We start from the raw sequence: 16947 nt of genomic DNA, 5'->3' as shown, positions 1-16947 counted from the left end.
CTGTAAATTACATTAAATTTGGGAAAATAGTGGGATTGAGAAGTAGAAATAGAGGAGCTGTGTGTGTGTGTGTGTGTGTGTGTGTGTGTGTGTGTGTGTGTGTGTGTGTGTGTGTGTGTGTGTGTGTGTGTGTGTGTGTTTTGACCTTTACATATCCATTTAAGTCATTGAGAAGAAAACACTACTTAGACTGGCAAAACAGTCTCCAAACAGTGACTGATGTGCTGTCCATGGTGCTGGAAAACAATGCTCAGCTCTTGATTGTCAGTTATGCTTCCCATTCAACAGCGCATATCTGTCTTTGGTGTGACCCAAAGACGCAACACAATATTTTCACTGCTCTCTGCAGTTGACCACTTTCGCCACATGGCGCCGCTATTGATCCATTAGAGACAGCCCTGCTCTTTGATACAGCTAAGCCACTCCTGTTTTCAGGCAAGAGGAACATCTCCCCAGTCTTTGTTTGAAAGACACGGAGGACGGTGGAACAAACAGAATATTCCACTCATGAAGCTAATTTCGACTGGCATCCTTCATACTGCCTAAAATATCTGACCGTGACCGTTGTTCATATTGGGGGAAAAAAATGTCATCGCCCTTTAAATGGAGCTATTTCGGGATATATCTGTGGCTTTATATACTGGATTGTTACTGGCAAACGGTGGCTGGGCAGCTTTCATATTCCGTCTCAGAGGAGGTAAACCCGGGGACTGCTGTCGGAAATATCGCTAAGGATCTCAACTTTAATTCACAAGACTTGGAATCCCGTATGTTTCAGATTGTAACTGGATCAAAGAGAAAATTCTTCGAGGTAAATCTAAAGACTGGTGTTCTGTTTGTCAGCGAGAGAATAGACCGAGAGGAGCTTTGCTCAGGGGAGCTTAAATGTCCAGTAAGTGTAGAAGCCGTGATAAATAACCCTTTGAAGCTTTATCGTATTGACGTTGATATTTTAGATGTGAACGACAATGCCCCTTTGTTTACGACCAAATTGCAAAATTTGTATATTGCAGAAAGCACATTACCAGGAGTGAAATTCGCCCTGTCTGAAGCAACTGATGCAGACGTTGGGAAAAACGGAGTCAGTACTTACAAACTGAGCCCGAATGAGCATTTCTCTTTAGCAGTGCATAAAGCAGGTGATGGTCTGTCTGCTGAGTTAGTGCTGCAGAAAGCTCTGGACCGAGAAAAGCAGCCTGTGATCACCATGACACTGACTGCTGTAGATGGAGGGAGTCCTCCAAAATCAGGCACCTCACAACTCCTTATTAATGTTTTAGATATTAATGATAACATCCCGATCTTCAATGAATCTTTGTATAAGACAAAAATTTTAGAAAATACACCTCTGGGCACAACAGTAATAACTGTGAACGCCACCGATGCAGATGAGGGCCTCAACAGTGAGATTGTTTATTCACTGAGAAGCAAGGATCAAGATCATGTACTTGATGGATTTGAAATTGATCAACAGACAGGCATCATTAAAGTGAAAAGTAGAATTGACTTTGAAGAAAGAAAGGCTTTTGAGATACGTGTTGAGGCAAGTGACAAAGGGCAGCCTCCGATGTCTGCTCACTGTAAGGTGCTGGTGGAGGTGGTGGATGTAAATGATAACGCTCCTGAGATCACAGTGACGTCACTCCAAAACACCGTGAAGGAGGATGCGTCTGTAGGCACCGCTGTGGCCCTTGTGTCAGTCCTCGATAAAGACGGTGGAAAAAACGGTGATGTTAAAATCCAAATTAATAATGAAGTTCCATTCAAACTCGACACTAATTATAAAAATTATTATTCTTTGTTAGTGGACGGGCCGCTAGACAGAGAAAGTTTATCTAACTACAAAGTAACCATAGTTGCTACTGATAAAGGAAACCCGCCACTCTCCAGCACGAGTGTAGTTCCCATACAGGTGTCTGATGTCAATGATAACCCACCTCGGTTCCCGGAGGGCATAATTAATGTATACGTGAATGAGAACAGTCCAGTAGGAGCAGTGATTAAAAGAGTGGTTGCAACTGATACTGACGTTGACCAAAACAGTCAGGTGAGCTACTCGTTTTTAAAAAGTAATAGTAACACACTGCCGTTATCGAAAATGGTGAATATTAACACAGAGACTGGAGATATAATCAGTCTGCAGTCTTTCAACTATGAAGAGTTGAAAACGTTTCAGTTCAAAGTTCAGGCCACAGACTCTGGTGTTCCTCCACTCAGCAGCAACGTGACTGTTAATGTTTTAATCCTAGACGAAAATGATAATAATCCAACAATTCTGGCTCCATATTCTGAGCACGGCTCTGTCAACAGTGAGAGCATCCCATATTCTGCTGAAGCAGGATATTTTGTGGCAAAGATCAGGGCTGTAGATGCAGACTCTGGATACAATGCACTGCTGACTTATCATCTGTCTGAGCCAAAAGGAAACAACCTGTTCAGGATCGGAACCAGCACCGGAGAAATCAGGACGAGGAGGAGGATGAGTGACAATGACCTCAAAACTCACCCCTTGGTGGTGCTGGTCTCTGATAACGGAGAACCCTCCCTGTCAGCTACTGTGTCTATTGAGGTGGTGGTTGTTGAAAGCACCGCTGACATCCACACTCAGTTCAGACATGTGCCCATAAAGGAGGACAGTTTCTCTGATTTGAACCTCTATCTGCTCATCGCCATTGTGGCGGTGTCAGTGATCTTTCTGCTCAGCCTCATCAGTCTCATAGCTGTCAGATGCCACAGGGCGGACAGCAATTTCAGCAGGTACAGCGCCCCAATGATCACCACCCACCCTGACGGGAGCTGGTCTTACTCCAAAGCTACTCAGCAGTATGACGTGTGTTTCAGCTCAGACACGCTCAAGAGTGACGTAGTGGTTTTCCCCGCACCGTTTCCACCTGTAGATGCTGAACTGATCAGTATTAACGGAGGAGACACTTTTACACGAACTCAGACTTTACCCAACAAAGAAAAGGTAAGAAACTGAGAAAAAATATAGTTTGTGCAATTTCACTCCAGACAACTGACAAATGCAGCGTTTTTCTTTTTTATGTGTGCTGTTCATTACGTTGTAATTTTCCAGATTTTATTTTAAAACGTGTTTTGTGACTTTGGATGTGTGTTGAAATGCATGGCTCATAAGCTCTTAAGTTCGTAAGCCTTGCACACGCAATTTTATTTTTAAAAAAGTATGCAAACGAAACGAAAAAGAGTATTTTGTTGAATTCACTTCAATATTGAATATACTAGAAAATTATTGTGTTTGTTGTTACTGGGAAACTGCTTTGTTTGCACAAGTGAATACTAATTTATGCCATGTGCCATTTTATTCGCTAATGCGGTAGTTGAAACGTGTCCTTTCATTTTCTTCTCAGATAATGATAAGGCACATTTTTAATTAAAACACATATTTGCAGACGTGTCATATTTAAAATGTGTGCTGTTACACAAATCGACGTAATGGCATTAGTTCGACTAAAGCAAGCAACTGAAAAGTGTGCATGCCGTTGTCCATGGTGCTGAAATGAGCACTGTAGTGTGTGGTGAGAGGTCTCAGGGGTTCAAAACGGAAATGTCATTAACCACCTAGTGCATAGTTAGTTTCCCTGGTGTTGTACATTGATATCCTTTTTTTTAAGTTTTCTTACAATAATACAAATTTAACGAAGCATGATGTGCGCCATATTTGCCTACAATTAGATCATTTACCTCTCTACTTTAATTTCCTTCATTTATAGACTTGAAGAAACACAGAAATAATGTTTGTATTTTTTTCTTCATATTAATCCTTAAGTATCCATGAATAAGTAAAAAAAAAAGAAGTTTTTTGTTTGTTTAGATTGATTTGAAGGTTCGGGGGAATGCTTTGTCTGTCTTGTTGCTGAATGTAGTTTTTTCCAATGACCACACGAGGACATCGTAGACCATCACATTTTGATGCTCTGTTGGTTGTTCGAGGCTCCTCCCAGATTCAGAGGATGATGATGATGTTTCTCGAGGCTTTGTTACAAAGAGAAGCAGGGAGAGAATGTTGTGTGCGGCAGTCGTTTTGCCTCTTTCTCGTTAAAAGCAAGTCATTTGGATTCTGTTTCATCACGTTCACTTCGATTTAAAATACGGGATTTTGGAGACAACAGTCCATATGCTGTGTTCATGCTGGACAAAATTATGTCGACGCGGAGGACACGCAGTGCTGTTGGGATTTATATAGTCGTTGTTCTTTTGGATTTCTGCTGGGAAGCGGTGTCTGGACAGCTCTCTTACTCTGTATCGGAGGAGGTAAACCCGGGAACTCCTGTGGGAAATCTCGCTAAAGATCTAAATCTGAACGTGTATGATTTGGAGGCACGTATGTTTCAGATTGTGAGCGGATCAAAGAGAAAATATTTCGACATAAATCTAAAAACGGGCAGTCTTTATGTCAATGAAAGAATCGACCGTGAGGAGCTTTGTGCAAAGGCTAAAAAATGTACTGTCAATGTAGAAGCCGTGATCAATGATCCACTGAAGCTTTATCGTTTAGAGATAAATATCGTGGATATAAATGATAATGCACCGTATTTTCCTGAGAATTTGCAGTCTCTTAACATTGCAGAAAGTACTGTGCCAGGGGGGAAATTTGGATTTATCGGGGCATCGGATCTCGATGTTGGGAAAAATGACGTTAGTACATACAAGCTCAGTCCAAATAACTATTTTTCTATAGATGTTCACAAAGGAGGGGATAGTATTTCAGCCGAGCTTGTGCTTCAGAAAGCTTTAGACCGAGAAAAACAGGCGACAATAAAACTTACAGTGACTGCTGTCGATGGAGGAAATCCACCCAAGTCAGGCACATCACAAATTGTTGTTAATGTCTTAGACAATAATGATAACGCTCCGATTTTCACTAGTTCTTTATACAAGGCACGTATATCTGAGAACTTAGCAGTGGGTAGCACCGTTATAATTTTGAATGCAACTGACGCAGACGATGGGATAAATGCTGAAATAGATTATTCATTGAGAAGTAAAGGTCAAGACCACGTTCTCAATCAGTTTAAAATTGATTCAAGAAATGGTGCAATTTTAGTGAAAGGAAAAATAGACTATGAAGAGAATCCTGCGTTTGAGATTCATGCTCAGGCCAGTGACAAAGGCCAGCCTCCAATGTCTGCTCATTGTAAAGTGCTGGTAGAAGTGGTGGACCTGAACGACAACGCTCCTGAGATTACAGTGACGTCACTACTGAACACGGTTAAGGAGGACGCACAAGTAGGTACAGCTATTGCACTTGTCTCTGTGCTGGACAAAGATGGAGGAAAAAACGGGGCAGTTAAAGCTGCTATTGCAAATGAGACCCCGTTCAAATTGGACACTAATTATAAAAATTATTATTCCTTAATAGTTGACGGTCCGCTTGACAGAGAGACTATAGCTGACTACAATGTTACGATAGTAGCAACAGATGAAGGGACTCCACCTCTCTCCACCACTAGCATAGTTAATGTTCATGTTTCTGATGTCAATGACAACCCGCCTCGTTTCTCAGAGCAGCTACTTAATGTTTATGTGAAAGAGAACAGTCCAGTAGGAGCCGTGATAAAAACTGTGACTGCAGTTGATGCTGATATCGATCAAAATGGTCAGGTCAGCTACTCGTTTTTACAGATTAACAGTGACTCACTACCGTTATCCACTATGGTTAATATCAACACAGAGACTGGAGATATAATCAGTCTGCAGTCTTTTAACTATGAGGAGTTAAAGACATTCCAGTTCAAAGTTCAAGCCGCAGATTCTGGTATTCCTCCACTCAGCAGCAACGTGACTGTTAATGTTTTAATTCTCGATGAAAATGATAATAATCCAACAATTCTTGCACCTTATTCAGAGCACGGCTCCATCAACAGTGAGAGCATCCCATATTCTGCTGAAGCAGGATATTTTGTGGCAAAGATCAGGGCTGTAGATGCAGACTCTGGATACAATGCACTGCTGACTTATCATCTGTCTGAGCCAAAAGGAAACAACCTGTTCAGGATCGGAACCAGCACCGGAGAAATCAGGACTAAGAGGAGAATGAGTGACAATGACCTCAAAACTCACCCCTTGGTGGTGCTGGTCTCTGATAATGGAGAACCCTCCCTGTCAGCTACTGTGTCTATTGAGGTGGTGGTTGTTGAAAGCACCGCTGACATCCACACTCAGTTCAGACATGTGCCCATAAAGGAGGACAGCTTCTCTGATTTGAACCTCTATCTGCTCATCGCCATTGTGGCGGTGTCAGTGATCTTTCTGCTCAGCCTCATCAGTCTAATAGCTGTCAGATGCCACAGGACAGACGGCAATTTCAGCAGGTACAGCGCCCCAATGATCACCACCCACCCTGACGGGAGCTGGTCTTACTCCAAAGCTACTCAGCAGTATGACGTGTGTTTCAGCTCAGACACGCTCAAGAGTGACGTAGTGGTTTTCCCCGCACCGTTTCCACCTGTAGATGCTGAACTGATCAGTATTAACGGAGGAGACACTTTTACCAGAACACAAACTTTACCCAACAAAGAAAAGGTAAGAAACTGAGTTTAATAGCTTGTATAATTTCACCCTCGACAACTGACAAATTCGGCGTTTTTCTTTTCTTATGTGCTGATAATTACTTTGTAATTTTCCAGATTTTATTTTAATATGTGTTTTATGGCTTTGGGTATGTGTTGACATGTTAAGTTACACATGAGCCAGAAAAATGATATAATTTTAAGTTCAGAAGCCTCGCACATTTAAATTTTTAATTATTTTCTTTTAATGTATGCGGTTGTCTGCGGTGTTTAAATAGGTGCAGTGTATCGTGTGTGGTCTGGAGGGTGGAAAAAGGGTGAGTTTGTTCGTCGACAATAGAAAAAAATGTGTTTCCCCTCTCATATTAATACAGATTTCATGAAATTTATTTTAATTTCAAATTAATGATTAAAAAACCCTTTATCACATTAGGGATGTTTATAACAGCTTATTTCATGATAGTGAAATCTTGTACCATTTGTGTGCTATCAATAGTTCCAGCTCTTACTGTATCTTTACTGTATCTAATGTTTTACACTTAAAGTACATCGTGCTTCTGTCTTGTGATAAGCCGGTTTATCTGCACCATGTGAGGTAAATTGGCATGTTTTCTTTTTTTTTTTTTTAGAAAGAAAAGAAACAATAACAAATGAAAGATAGAAATCAAAGAATATTTGTGACATTCAGGTTGTCGTCGTCATTGAATATATGAGAAAACATTTATATTTATTGTGACTGGTAAACTATTCTGTTTGCACACGTTAACAGTAATTCACTTATTCCTGTTTAAGTGTAGCTGTTTAACTTCTCCACGTGGTGACACTATAGACCATGACATCCAAACGTTATTTCAGAAGCCACAAACTCCTCCCAGAATCACAGGATGATGATGTTTCTGTGGGCTTTGTTACAAAGAGACGAAGGGCGATGGAGAAAGGGTGAAAATCGTTATTCAGCGGGCTGGTAAAAATGTGAGAATCTGGACTTTTGAGTTTTCCCTTCATTTCGAGCATTGGTCGGCTGTAGCTGGACGAGGATTTATGCGGTTGTGGATTGGAAATAATCATGTATTTTTTGAGCAGAAGGAGCCCTTTGCGGACTTATTTTGTGGTCGTACTGCTGAATTGCTGCTGGAGAGCGGTGTCTGGACAGCTCTCGTATTCCGTCTCAGAGGAGGTAAACCCGGGGTCTTCTGTTGGAAATATAACCAAGGATCTGAGTCTAAACGTGCAAGATTTAGAGTCTCGTAATTTTCAGATTGTTAGTGGATCGAAGAGGAAATATTTCGACATAAATCTGAAAACGGGAGTTCTTTACGTGAATGAAAGAATAGACCGAGAGGAGCTTTGTGCGAAGGCTACACAATGCACAGTTAATTTAGAAGCTGTGATCAACGACCCACTGAAGCTTTATCGTTTAGAGATAACTGTAAGAGATATAAATGACAATGCACCTGTTTTTTCTGAGCAATTGCAATCGCTTGATGTTCCAGAAAACACTTTACCAGGGGTCAAATTTGGACTCATAGAGGCATCAGATTCAGATGTTGGTAAAAACGGTGTTAACACATACAAGTTAAGTAGTAACGACTATTTTTCATTAGAAATTCACAAAGGAGGAGACAGTGTGTCTGCCGAGTTAGTACTGCAGAAGTCGTTAGACCGCGAGCATGACTCTGTGATAAAGCTCACACTGACTGCAGTAGACGGAGGTAATCCATCAAAGTCAGGAACTTCACAAATCATCATCACCGTTTTGGATATTAATGACAACCACCCTGTTTTCAGTAGATCTTTGTACAAAATTCAGATTCCTGAAAACATGCCAACAGGGTCAACGGTGATCACTCTGAATGCAACAGACGCGGATGAGGGATTAAACAGTGAAATAGAATACTCTTTCAGACAGAAAGGGCAGGACTATGTTTTAGATTTATTTCAAATTGATTCAAGAACTGGTGCAATTTTAGTGAAAGGAAAAATAGACTATGAAGAGAATCCTGCGTTTGAGATTCATGCTCAGGCCAGTGACAAAGGCCAGCCTCCAATGTCTGCTCGTTGTAAAGTGCTGGTAGAAGTGGTGGACCTGAACGACAACACTCCTGAGATTACAGTGACGTCACTACTGAACACTGTTAAGGAGGACGCACAAGCAGGTACAGCTATTGCACTTGTCTCTGTGCTGGACAAAGATGGAGGAAAAAACGGGGCAGTTAAAGCTGCTATTGCAAATAAGACCCCGTTTAAACTGGACACTAATTATAAAAATTATTACTCCTTAATAGTTGATGGTCCGCTTGACAGAGAGACCATAGCTGACTACAATGTTACGATAGTAGCAACAGATGAAGGGACTCCACCTCTCTCCACCACTAGCATAGTTAATGTTCATGTTTCTGATGTCAATGACAACCCGCCTCGTTTCTCAGAGCAGCTACTTAATGTTTATGTGAAAGAGAACAGTCCAGTAGGAGCAGTGATAAAAACTGTGACTGCAGTTGATGCTGATATCGATCAAAATGGTCAAGTGAGCTACTCATTTTTACAAAGTAACAGTGACTCACTACCGTTATCCACTATGGTTAATATCAACTCGGAGACAGGAGATATAATCAACTTGCAGTCTTTCAACTATGAGGAGTTAAAGACATTCCAGTTCAAAGTTCAAGCCACAGATTCTGGTGTTCCTCCACTCAGCAGCAACGTGACTGTCAATGTTTTAATTCTCGATGAAAATGATAATAATCCAACAATTCTTGCACCTTATTCTGACCACGGCTCCATCAACAGTGAGAGCATCCCATATTCTGCTGAAGCAGGATATTTTGTGGCAAAGATCAGGGCTGTAGACGCAGACTCTGGATACAATGCTCTGCTGTCTTATCACCTGTCTGAGCCAAAAGGAAACAACCTGTTCAGGATCGGAACCAGCACCGGAGAAATCAGAACTAAGAGGAGAACGAGTGACAATGACCTCAAAACTCACCCCTTGGTGGTGCTGGTCTCTGATAACGGAGAACCCTCCCTCTCAGCTACTGTGTCTATTGAGGTGGTGGTTGTTGAAAGCACCGCTGACATCCACACTCAGTTCAGACATGTGCCCATAAAGGAGGACAGTTTCTCTGATTTGAACCTCTATCTGCTCATCGCCATTGTGGCGGTGTCAGTGATCTTTCTGCTCAGCCTCATCAGTCTAATAGCTGTCAGATGCCGCAGGACAGACGGCAACTTCAGCAGGTACAGCGCCCCAATGATCACCACCCACCCTGACGGGAGCTGGTCTTACTCCAAAGCTACTCAGCAGTATGACGTGTGTTTCAGCTCAGACACGCTCAAGAGTGACGTAGTGGTTTTCCCTGCATCGTTTCCACCTGCAGATGCTGAACTGATCAGTATTAACGGAGGAGACACTTTTACACGAACTCAGACTTTACCCAACAAAGAAAAGGTAAGAATATATTGGTCTGAACGTTTTTTTTTCCTAAACGGCTATCACACGAATGACAAGAACAGAATTAGTTTTTACTTTGCGCAGAATTAAAATACACTGGTGCCATGCTACGATAAATAAAGATGACTAAGTTTTTAACAAAGGGTATATTGTTATTCATTTGCATGTATTGCTGTAAACCTGGTTTTAAATACGCTGATGGATTTCTGGCATGATCCATTACTTTCTGTAGATTTGGTTGAGTGACGTTTGTGCCGCTATTCATGGTGCTGAAGACATAATTATGGCTATGTCTTGCAAACGGCAGGAAAAAGAAAACTGTCCTCATTAGAAAGACGAAAAAAGAAAAGAAAAAGAAAATACAAGAATTTCCCTTCATATATAAATTCGTGCATCTGTCATTACTTATAGCATACATATATTTCAAAAAAATTATCAGCAAAGCAAATTCTGAAGACAAAGTCTAGTTTGATAATATTTACATTCTGAATTTATTTTTCCTCGAAACATAATTTGTGTCAGTCCACTGCAGAAAATAGTTTACCAAACCATATGACAATAATGTCAATATTTTCAGTTGAGCTTACTTATTAATGTCGCAGTCAGCTTCTAAAAGAACTTATGTCATTTATAAAACAAGGACTTGTATAATATTATACCATGGTTTTCTGAATACGCTGTGAGTCAGAGAACTGTAGGGATAAATGTTTTAGGAGAGATTCAGAATGCAAAGGTGTTTGTCACATTATTATACTGTGTCGGAAGTGAAACGTAGTTCATGCAAGTGTCCACACGGAGACGTTATAGACCTTCACATTTAGACCTCATGTAGGTTTGCTCGGGGCTCCTCCCAGAAATAGAGGATGATGATGTTTCTCAGGCGACTGAAACAAAGAGAATTCGAGGGCGAAAGAGAACGGTGTGACAACCATTTTATGATATGCCAAGCTTCTGGACTGCTTATCTTTATTTAGGTTAGGTTTGCGCTTATGGTGGTGTTCTAAGCTTAACGCTTTTTCACATTGGATTTAATAATGAAAGTGCCGGGGAGATCGAGCTCTGTGTGGATATATTTCTTGTTCGTGCTGCTGGATTGTTACTGGGAAGCAGTGTTTGGGCAGCTCTCTTATTCCGTCTCAGAAGAAGCCAACGTCGGGACTGTTGTCGGGAATATCGCGAAAGATCTGAACATCAATGTCCAGGATTTGGAGTCTCGCATGTTTCAGATCGTTGCTGGATCAAAGAGGAAATATTTCGAGGTAAATCTAAAGACTGGTGCTCTCTACGTTAATGAGAGAATAGATCGAGAGGAGCTGTGTGGGGATGAACAAAAATGTTCACTTAGTGTAGAGGCAGTTATTAATAATCCACTGAAACTGTACCGTATTGAAATTACAATATTAGATGTGAATGATAACTCCCCTTCATTTCTAAGCACATCACAATTAATGGACATTGGCGAGAACACTGCAGCGGGAGCTAAATTTCCCCTGCAACCTGCTGACGATGCAGACGTTGGAAAAAATACAGTAAATACCTACAAGCTGAGTCAAAATGAACATTTCTCTCTCACGACACACAAAGGAGAGAGTGTCACACCCGAATTGGTGCTTCAGAAAGTTTTAGATAGAGAAAAACAGTCTGTGATTAGACTCACTCTGACTGCCATTGATGGAGGAACACCTGCTAAATCAGGCAGTATGACTATAACGGTAAATGTTTTGGACATAAATGATAACGCTCCTGCATTCAGTCAAACTCTGTACAAAGCCAGTGTGTATGAGAATGCAAAGATTGGAACATCAATAATAACATTAAATGCTACCGATTTAGATGCAGGCCAAAACGGACAAGTGTTATATTCATTCAGTAAAGTAGTTCGAGGGAAACAGACGGATTTGTTTGCTATTGATGAAAAAACAGGGACTGTAACTAATAAAAAGATTATCGACTTTGAAGAAAATAACGCTTTTGAGATTCGAGTACAAGCTAGTGATGGTGCTGCTTCTCCTCTCACCTCACATGTCAAATTATTGATTGAAGTTTTAGACATCAATGACAATGCTCCGGAAATTTCTGTCACATCACTGTTGAACTCTGTGAAAGAGGATGCATCCATTGGCACCGCCATCGCTCTTGTTTCAGTATCTGATAAAGATGGAAGTAAAAATGGGATGGTGAAATGTAAAATTTCTAATAATGTCCCGTTTAATTTAGAGACTAATTACAAGAATTACTATTCGTTGGTTGTGGATGGTCCCCTTGACAGAGAGACTTCATCTCAATACAATATCAGCATCACTGCTACTGATGAGGGAAGCCCACCTCTGTCCAGTACCAGCGTTATTAATGTACATGTCTCTGACGTGAATGATAACAAACCTCTATTTACTGAGAGTGTAATCAATGTCTATGTGAAAGAAAACAGTCCAGTAGGGGTAGTTATAAAAACTGTTTCAGCAGATGATGCTGACATTGATCAAAATGGTCAGGTGAGCTATTCATTTCTACAGAAAAACAGTAATTCACTTCCACTTTCGACAATGGTAAACATCAACTCAGAGACAGGAGATATAATCAGTCTGCAGTCTTTCAACTATGAAGAGTTAAAAACGTTTCAGTTCAAAGTTCAGGCCACAGATTCTGGTGTTCCTCCACTCAGCAGCAACGTGACTGTTAATGTTTTAATCCTAGACAAAAATGATAATAATCCAACAATTCTTGCTCCATATTCTGAGCACGGATCTGTCAACAGTGAGAGCATCCCATATCCTGCTGAAGCAGGATACTTTGTGGCAAAGATCAGGGCTGTAGATGCAGACTCTGGATACAATGCGCTGCTGTCTTATCACCTGTCTGAGCTAAAAGGAAACAACCTGTTCAGGATCGGAACCAGCACTGGAGAAATCAGAACTAAGAGGAGAATGAGTGACAATGACCTCAAAACTCACCCCTTGGTGGTGCTGGTCTCTGATAACGGAGAACCATCCCTCTCAGCTACTGTGTCTATTGAGGTGGTGGTTGAAAGCACCGCTGACATCCACACTAAGTTCAGACATGTGCCCATAAAGGAGGACAGTTTCTCTGATTTGAACCTCTATCTGCTCATCGCCATTGTGTCGGTGTCAGTGATCTTTCTGCTCAGCCTCATCAGTCTAATAGCTGTCAGATGCCACAGGACAGACGGCAATTTCAGCAGGTACAGTGCCCCAATGATCACCACCCACCCTGACGGGAGCTGGTCTTACTCCAAAGCTACTCAGCAGTATGACGTGTGTTTCAGCTCAGACACGCTCAAGAGTGACGTAGTGGTTTTCCCTGCACCGTTTCCACCTGTAGATGCTGAACTGATCAGTATTAATGGAGGAGACACTTTCACCAGGACTCAGACTTTACCTAATAAAGAGAAGGTGAGTCCATTCAAGTTTGTATGCATCCTTGGTAGCTTGCAGTTTCAGAGCTATGCAAACTGTCCTATAGATTTAAATCACAATTGTCTGGCCTTACTTGGTTTCAGAGGTGCGATTTGTGTTCTGTCTACTATATTTGTGCTTCATATGTAAATTTATATATTTTATAATTCATAGTTTAAGCAGGTGAAATAGTAAAATCTGTGAGAGAGAAAAAACTCTTTTCATTGTGTATTTGTGAATTGATGTATTACATTAATTTACTAACACAACTGTATGTATTGGGTATTCTGGATCTTAATGTGCACAAACCTTAAACATTTGTTTTAATTCAGTAACATTGGCATTTAACTGGCTCTGTCAGTATGCAAACAACATCTCCATTTCTCTCAGCCCTGCTGCCTGCAGTATTTCACTGAGCATCTACTATCTTCAGCCGTTTTTCTTAAACTATAGATATTGCTTTTGTATCTTAAATTGATAAAATAGGCGCATAGTGCTCTCCGTGGTCCTGAAATGAAAACCAGTTCACTTTGGGTGGACTCTGTTTGATGTGTTTTCTCGGTTTCAGGGGCGTTTTCGTACCACAGCATTAGTGTCATTTCAGTAAAGCCTGTAAGTGTAGATATTTAAAATGACCAGGAGGCGACAGTGTAGACCATAACATGTTGACTTATGATGTCTTCATCGCCCCTCCCAGAGACAGCTCACACAGCTTTGTAACAAAGAGAGTAAACCGAGTAGGTACATTGCGACAGCGGTCTTTATAGCCCCGACTGAAAGGAAAGAAAAACAATTATTTATATGATGTCTCCGTCGGGATTGTTTCATCGGCGCTTTCAGATGTGAATATACGCCGTGTTTACGACGGAAGGAACGATGCCTTTACTGAGTAGAAAATGCTCTGTCTGGACATATTTAATGCTTCTGATACTGGACTGTTGCCGCGATAAAGCGTCTGGGCAGCTCTCTTATTCCGTCTCAGAGGAGGTAAACGCCGGAGCATTTGTGGGAAATATCGCTAAGGATTTACACTTAAACGTACAGGATTTGGAACCCCGTATGTTCAGGATTGTTGCTGGATCAAAGAGGAAATATTTCGATGTAAATACGAAGACTGGTGTTCTCTACGTGAATGAGAGAATAGACAGAGAGGAGCTCTGCGCGAAAGCTGCAAAGTGTACAGTAAATGTCGAGGCAGTGATAAACGAACCTCTAAAGCTGTACCGTATAGAAATCAGTATTCTTGATGTTAACGATAATTTTCCATATTTCATTGCAAAATCACAAAGTATAGACATTGCAGAAAGCACATTACCCGGGATAAGATTTCCCCTGCTGCAAGCCTACGATGCAGATGTAGGAAGGAACGGCATAAACACATACAAGCTCAGCTCTAATGAACATTTCTCATTAGCAGTAAGCAAGTCAGGGGAGAGTATTTCTACCGAGTTAGTGTTGCAGAAAGCGTTAGATAGAGAGAAGGAGCCTCTGATTACGCTGACTTTAACAGCCTTAGATGATGGAAGTCCGCCGAAGTTTGGAACATCAGAAATCATAATTCATGTTTTGGATAATAATGATAATACGCCAGTGTTTGCAAAATCCTTGTACAAAACTCGGGTATTTGAAAATGTGCCGATAGGTACCACACTACTGACTTTAAACGCTACAGACGCAGACCAAGGAACAAACAAAGAGATTATATACACACTGAGCACAAAAGAGCAGGACCACATATTGCAGATTTTTAAAATCGACCCAAATACAGGCACACTGACAGTAGAAGGAAATGTGGATTTTGAGGAACACTCCGCGTTTGAGATTCGTGCACAGGCCAGTGACAAAGGCCAGCCTCCAATGTCTGCTCATTGTAAAGTGCTGGTAGAAGTATTGGACTTGAACGACAATCCTCCAGAGATTACTGTGACGTCACTACTGAACACAGTGAAGGAGGATGCTAAAGTAGGTACAGCTATTGCACTTGTTTCGGTGCTGGACAAAGATGGCAGTAAGAATGGTGAAGTGCACTGTGCCATAGAAGGCAATGCTCCCTTTAAACTGGAAACCAACTATAAAAATTATTATTCACTGGTAGTTGATGGTCCTCTAGACCGCGAAAGCACCTCTAATTATAATGTTACCATTAGAGCGAGTGATGGAGGCAACCCCTCCCTCTTCAGTACCAGTATGATAACTGTTCACGTTTCTGATGTCAATGACAACGCACCTCACTTCTCATCGCCATACATTAATATTTATGTAAAAGAGAACAGCAAAGTCGGAGAGGTTCTGATAACAGTGTCGGCACAAGATGCTGACATTGATCAAAATGGTCAGGTGAGCTATTCGTTTTTACAAAATAACAGTAATTCACTGCCACTCTCTACAATGGTAAACATCAATTCAGAGACTGGAGATATAATCAGTCTGCAGTCGTTTAACTATGAGGAGTTGAAAACGTTCCAGTTCAAAGTTCAAGCCACAGATTCTGGTGTTCCTCCGCTCAGCAGCAACGTCACTGTCAATGTTTTAATTCTAGACGAAAATGATAATAATCCAACAATTCTTGCACCATATTCTGAGCACAGCTCTGTCAACAGTGAGAGCATCCCATATTCTGCTGAAGCAGGATACTTTGTGGCAAAGATCAGGGCTGTCGACGCAGACTCTGGATACAATGCACTGCTGTCTTATCATCTGTCTGAGCCAAAAGGAAACAACCTGTTCAGGATCGGAACCAGCACCGGAGAAATCAGGACTAAGAGGAGGATGAGTGACAATGACCTCAAAACTCATCCCTTGGTGGTGCTGGTCTCTGATAACGGAGAACCCTCCCTCTCAGCTACTGTGTCTATTGAGGTGGTGGTTGTTGAAAGCACCGCTGACATCCACACTCAGTTCAGACATGTGCCCATAAAGGAGGACAGCTTCTCTGATTTGAACCTCTATCTGCTCATCGCCATTGTAGCGGTGTCAGTGATCTTTCTGCTCAGCTTCATCAGTCTAATAGCTGTCAGATGCCACAGGACAGACGGCAACTTCAGCAGGTACAGCGCCCCAATGATCGCCACCCACCCTGACGGGAGCTGGTCTTACTCCAAAGCTACTCAGCAGTATGACGTGTGTTTCAGCTCAGACACGCTCAAGAGTGACGTGGTGGTTTTCCCCGCACCGTTTCCACCTGTAGATGCTGAACTGATCAGTATTAACGGAGGAGACACTTTTACCAGGACTCAGACTTTACCCAACAAAGAAAAGGTAAGGAAATACAGTTAAACAACATCGTGCATTGTAAATCGTATTTTTATGGGCTTTGTACTTCAACGGAAACGAAAAATAATTTAGAGCTCTCGTTTGAGTCCATTTTTCTATCAAATATGAGTTAAACTGCGTATTTGGCCATGGTTTGGTCACTTCAATGATTGCCTATTCGTCGTAATGTGCCGGGGACTGTCCTTACCGCTGAATACGTCTGAATGGATTTTTTTTTTTTTTTTTTTTTTTTTGCAAATATCAGAATGTAAGTACTGTGCTTGATACACATCTTATGAAA

At 41.4% G+C, this 16947-nt stretch overlaps 4 protein-coding genes across 7 annotated transcripts in view; all 4 read left to right on the top strand.

Annotated features, from left to right (window-relative positions):
- Positions 1–174: 174 nt before the first annotated feature.
- Positions 175–2998, top strand: LOC110972589 (protocadherin alpha-3-like). Its single transcript, XM_022222969.2, has one exon. It carries the CDS (start codon positions 587–589, stop codon positions 2978–2980), a length of 2394 nt encoding a protein of 797 aa, XP_022078661.2. The 5' UTR covers positions 175–586; the 3' UTR covers positions 2981–2998.
- An 842-nt stretch (positions 2999–3840) lies between these two features.
- LOC110947325 (protocadherin alpha-3-like) lies at positions 3841–16870 on the top strand. 2 transcript variants are annotated; one of them, XM_051954322.1, is made up of 2 exons: positions 3841–6332; positions 16442–16870. In XM_051954322.1, exons 1-2 carry the CDS (start codon positions 4147–4149, stop codon positions 16668–16670), a joined length of 2415 nt encoding a protein of 804 aa, XP_051810282.1. In that variant the 5' UTR covers positions 3841–4146; the 3' UTR covers positions 16671–16870. The 2 variants fall into 2 exon arrangements, with proteins under 2 accessions (XP_051810282.1, XP_051810281.1); XM_051954321.1 differs by lacking the exon at positions 16442–16870 and adding an exon at positions 13181–13559 and having other exon boundaries at positions 3845–6332.
- LOC110972588 (protocadherin alpha-3-like) lies at positions 7438–10086 on the top strand. The gene has a single exon (XM_051954324.1). It carries the CDS (start codon positions 7597–7599, stop codon positions 10069–10071), a length of 2475 nt encoding a protein of 824 aa, XP_051810284.1. The 5' UTR covers positions 7438–7596; the 3' UTR covers positions 10072–10086.
- Positions 10889–16947, top strand: part of LOC110967045 (protocadherin alpha-C2-like) — a 112795-nt gene continuing 106736 nt past the window's right edge. Inside the window, exons 1-2 of one of the 3 annotated variants that reach the window (XM_051954312.1) lie at positions 10889–12995; positions 16254–16441. In XM_051954312.1, coding sequence (XP_051810272.1) covers positions 11016–12995; positions 16254–16441 — 2168 coding nt within the window. In that variant the 5' untranslated portion in view covers positions 10889–11015. Of the gene's footprint in view, positions 12996–14124; positions 16442–16947 lie in introns of those variants that run through there. The other 2 variants (XM_051954311.1, XM_051954309.1) reach the window with 2 other exon arrangements.

The sequence above is a fragment of the Acanthochromis polyacanthus genome, chromosome 10, assembly GCF_021347895.1.
Source record: "Acanthochromis polyacanthus isolate Apoly-LR-REF ecotype Palm Island chromosome 10, KAUST_Apoly_ChrSc, whole genome shotgun sequence".
NCBI classification, from domain to species: domain Eukaryota; kingdom Metazoa; phylum Chordata; class Actinopteri; family Pomacentridae; genus Acanthochromis; species Acanthochromis polyacanthus.
Note: the sequence above shows the minus strand (reverse complement) of the source record. Positions and strands in the feature narration are given on the sequence as shown.

Excerpts from the sequence above, each read along its gene's own strand:
- LOC110972589 (XM_022222969.2), top strand. The coding sequence starts at position 587 with ATGTCATCGCCCTTTAAATGGAGCTATTTCGGGATATATCTGTGGCTT.
- LOC110947325 (XM_051954321.1), top strand. The coding sequence starts at position 4,147 with ATGCTGGACAAAATTATGTCGACGCGGAGGACACGCAGTGCTGTTGGG. Across the intron at positions 6,333-13,180 it reads ACAGACGGCAATTTCAGCAG|GTACAGTGCCCCAATGATCA; the intron begins GTACAGCGCCCC and ends CAATTTCAGCAG.
- LOC110972588 (XM_051954324.1), top strand. The coding sequence starts at position 7,597 with ATGTATTTTTTGAGCAGAAGGAGCCCTTTGCGGACTTATTTTGTGGTC.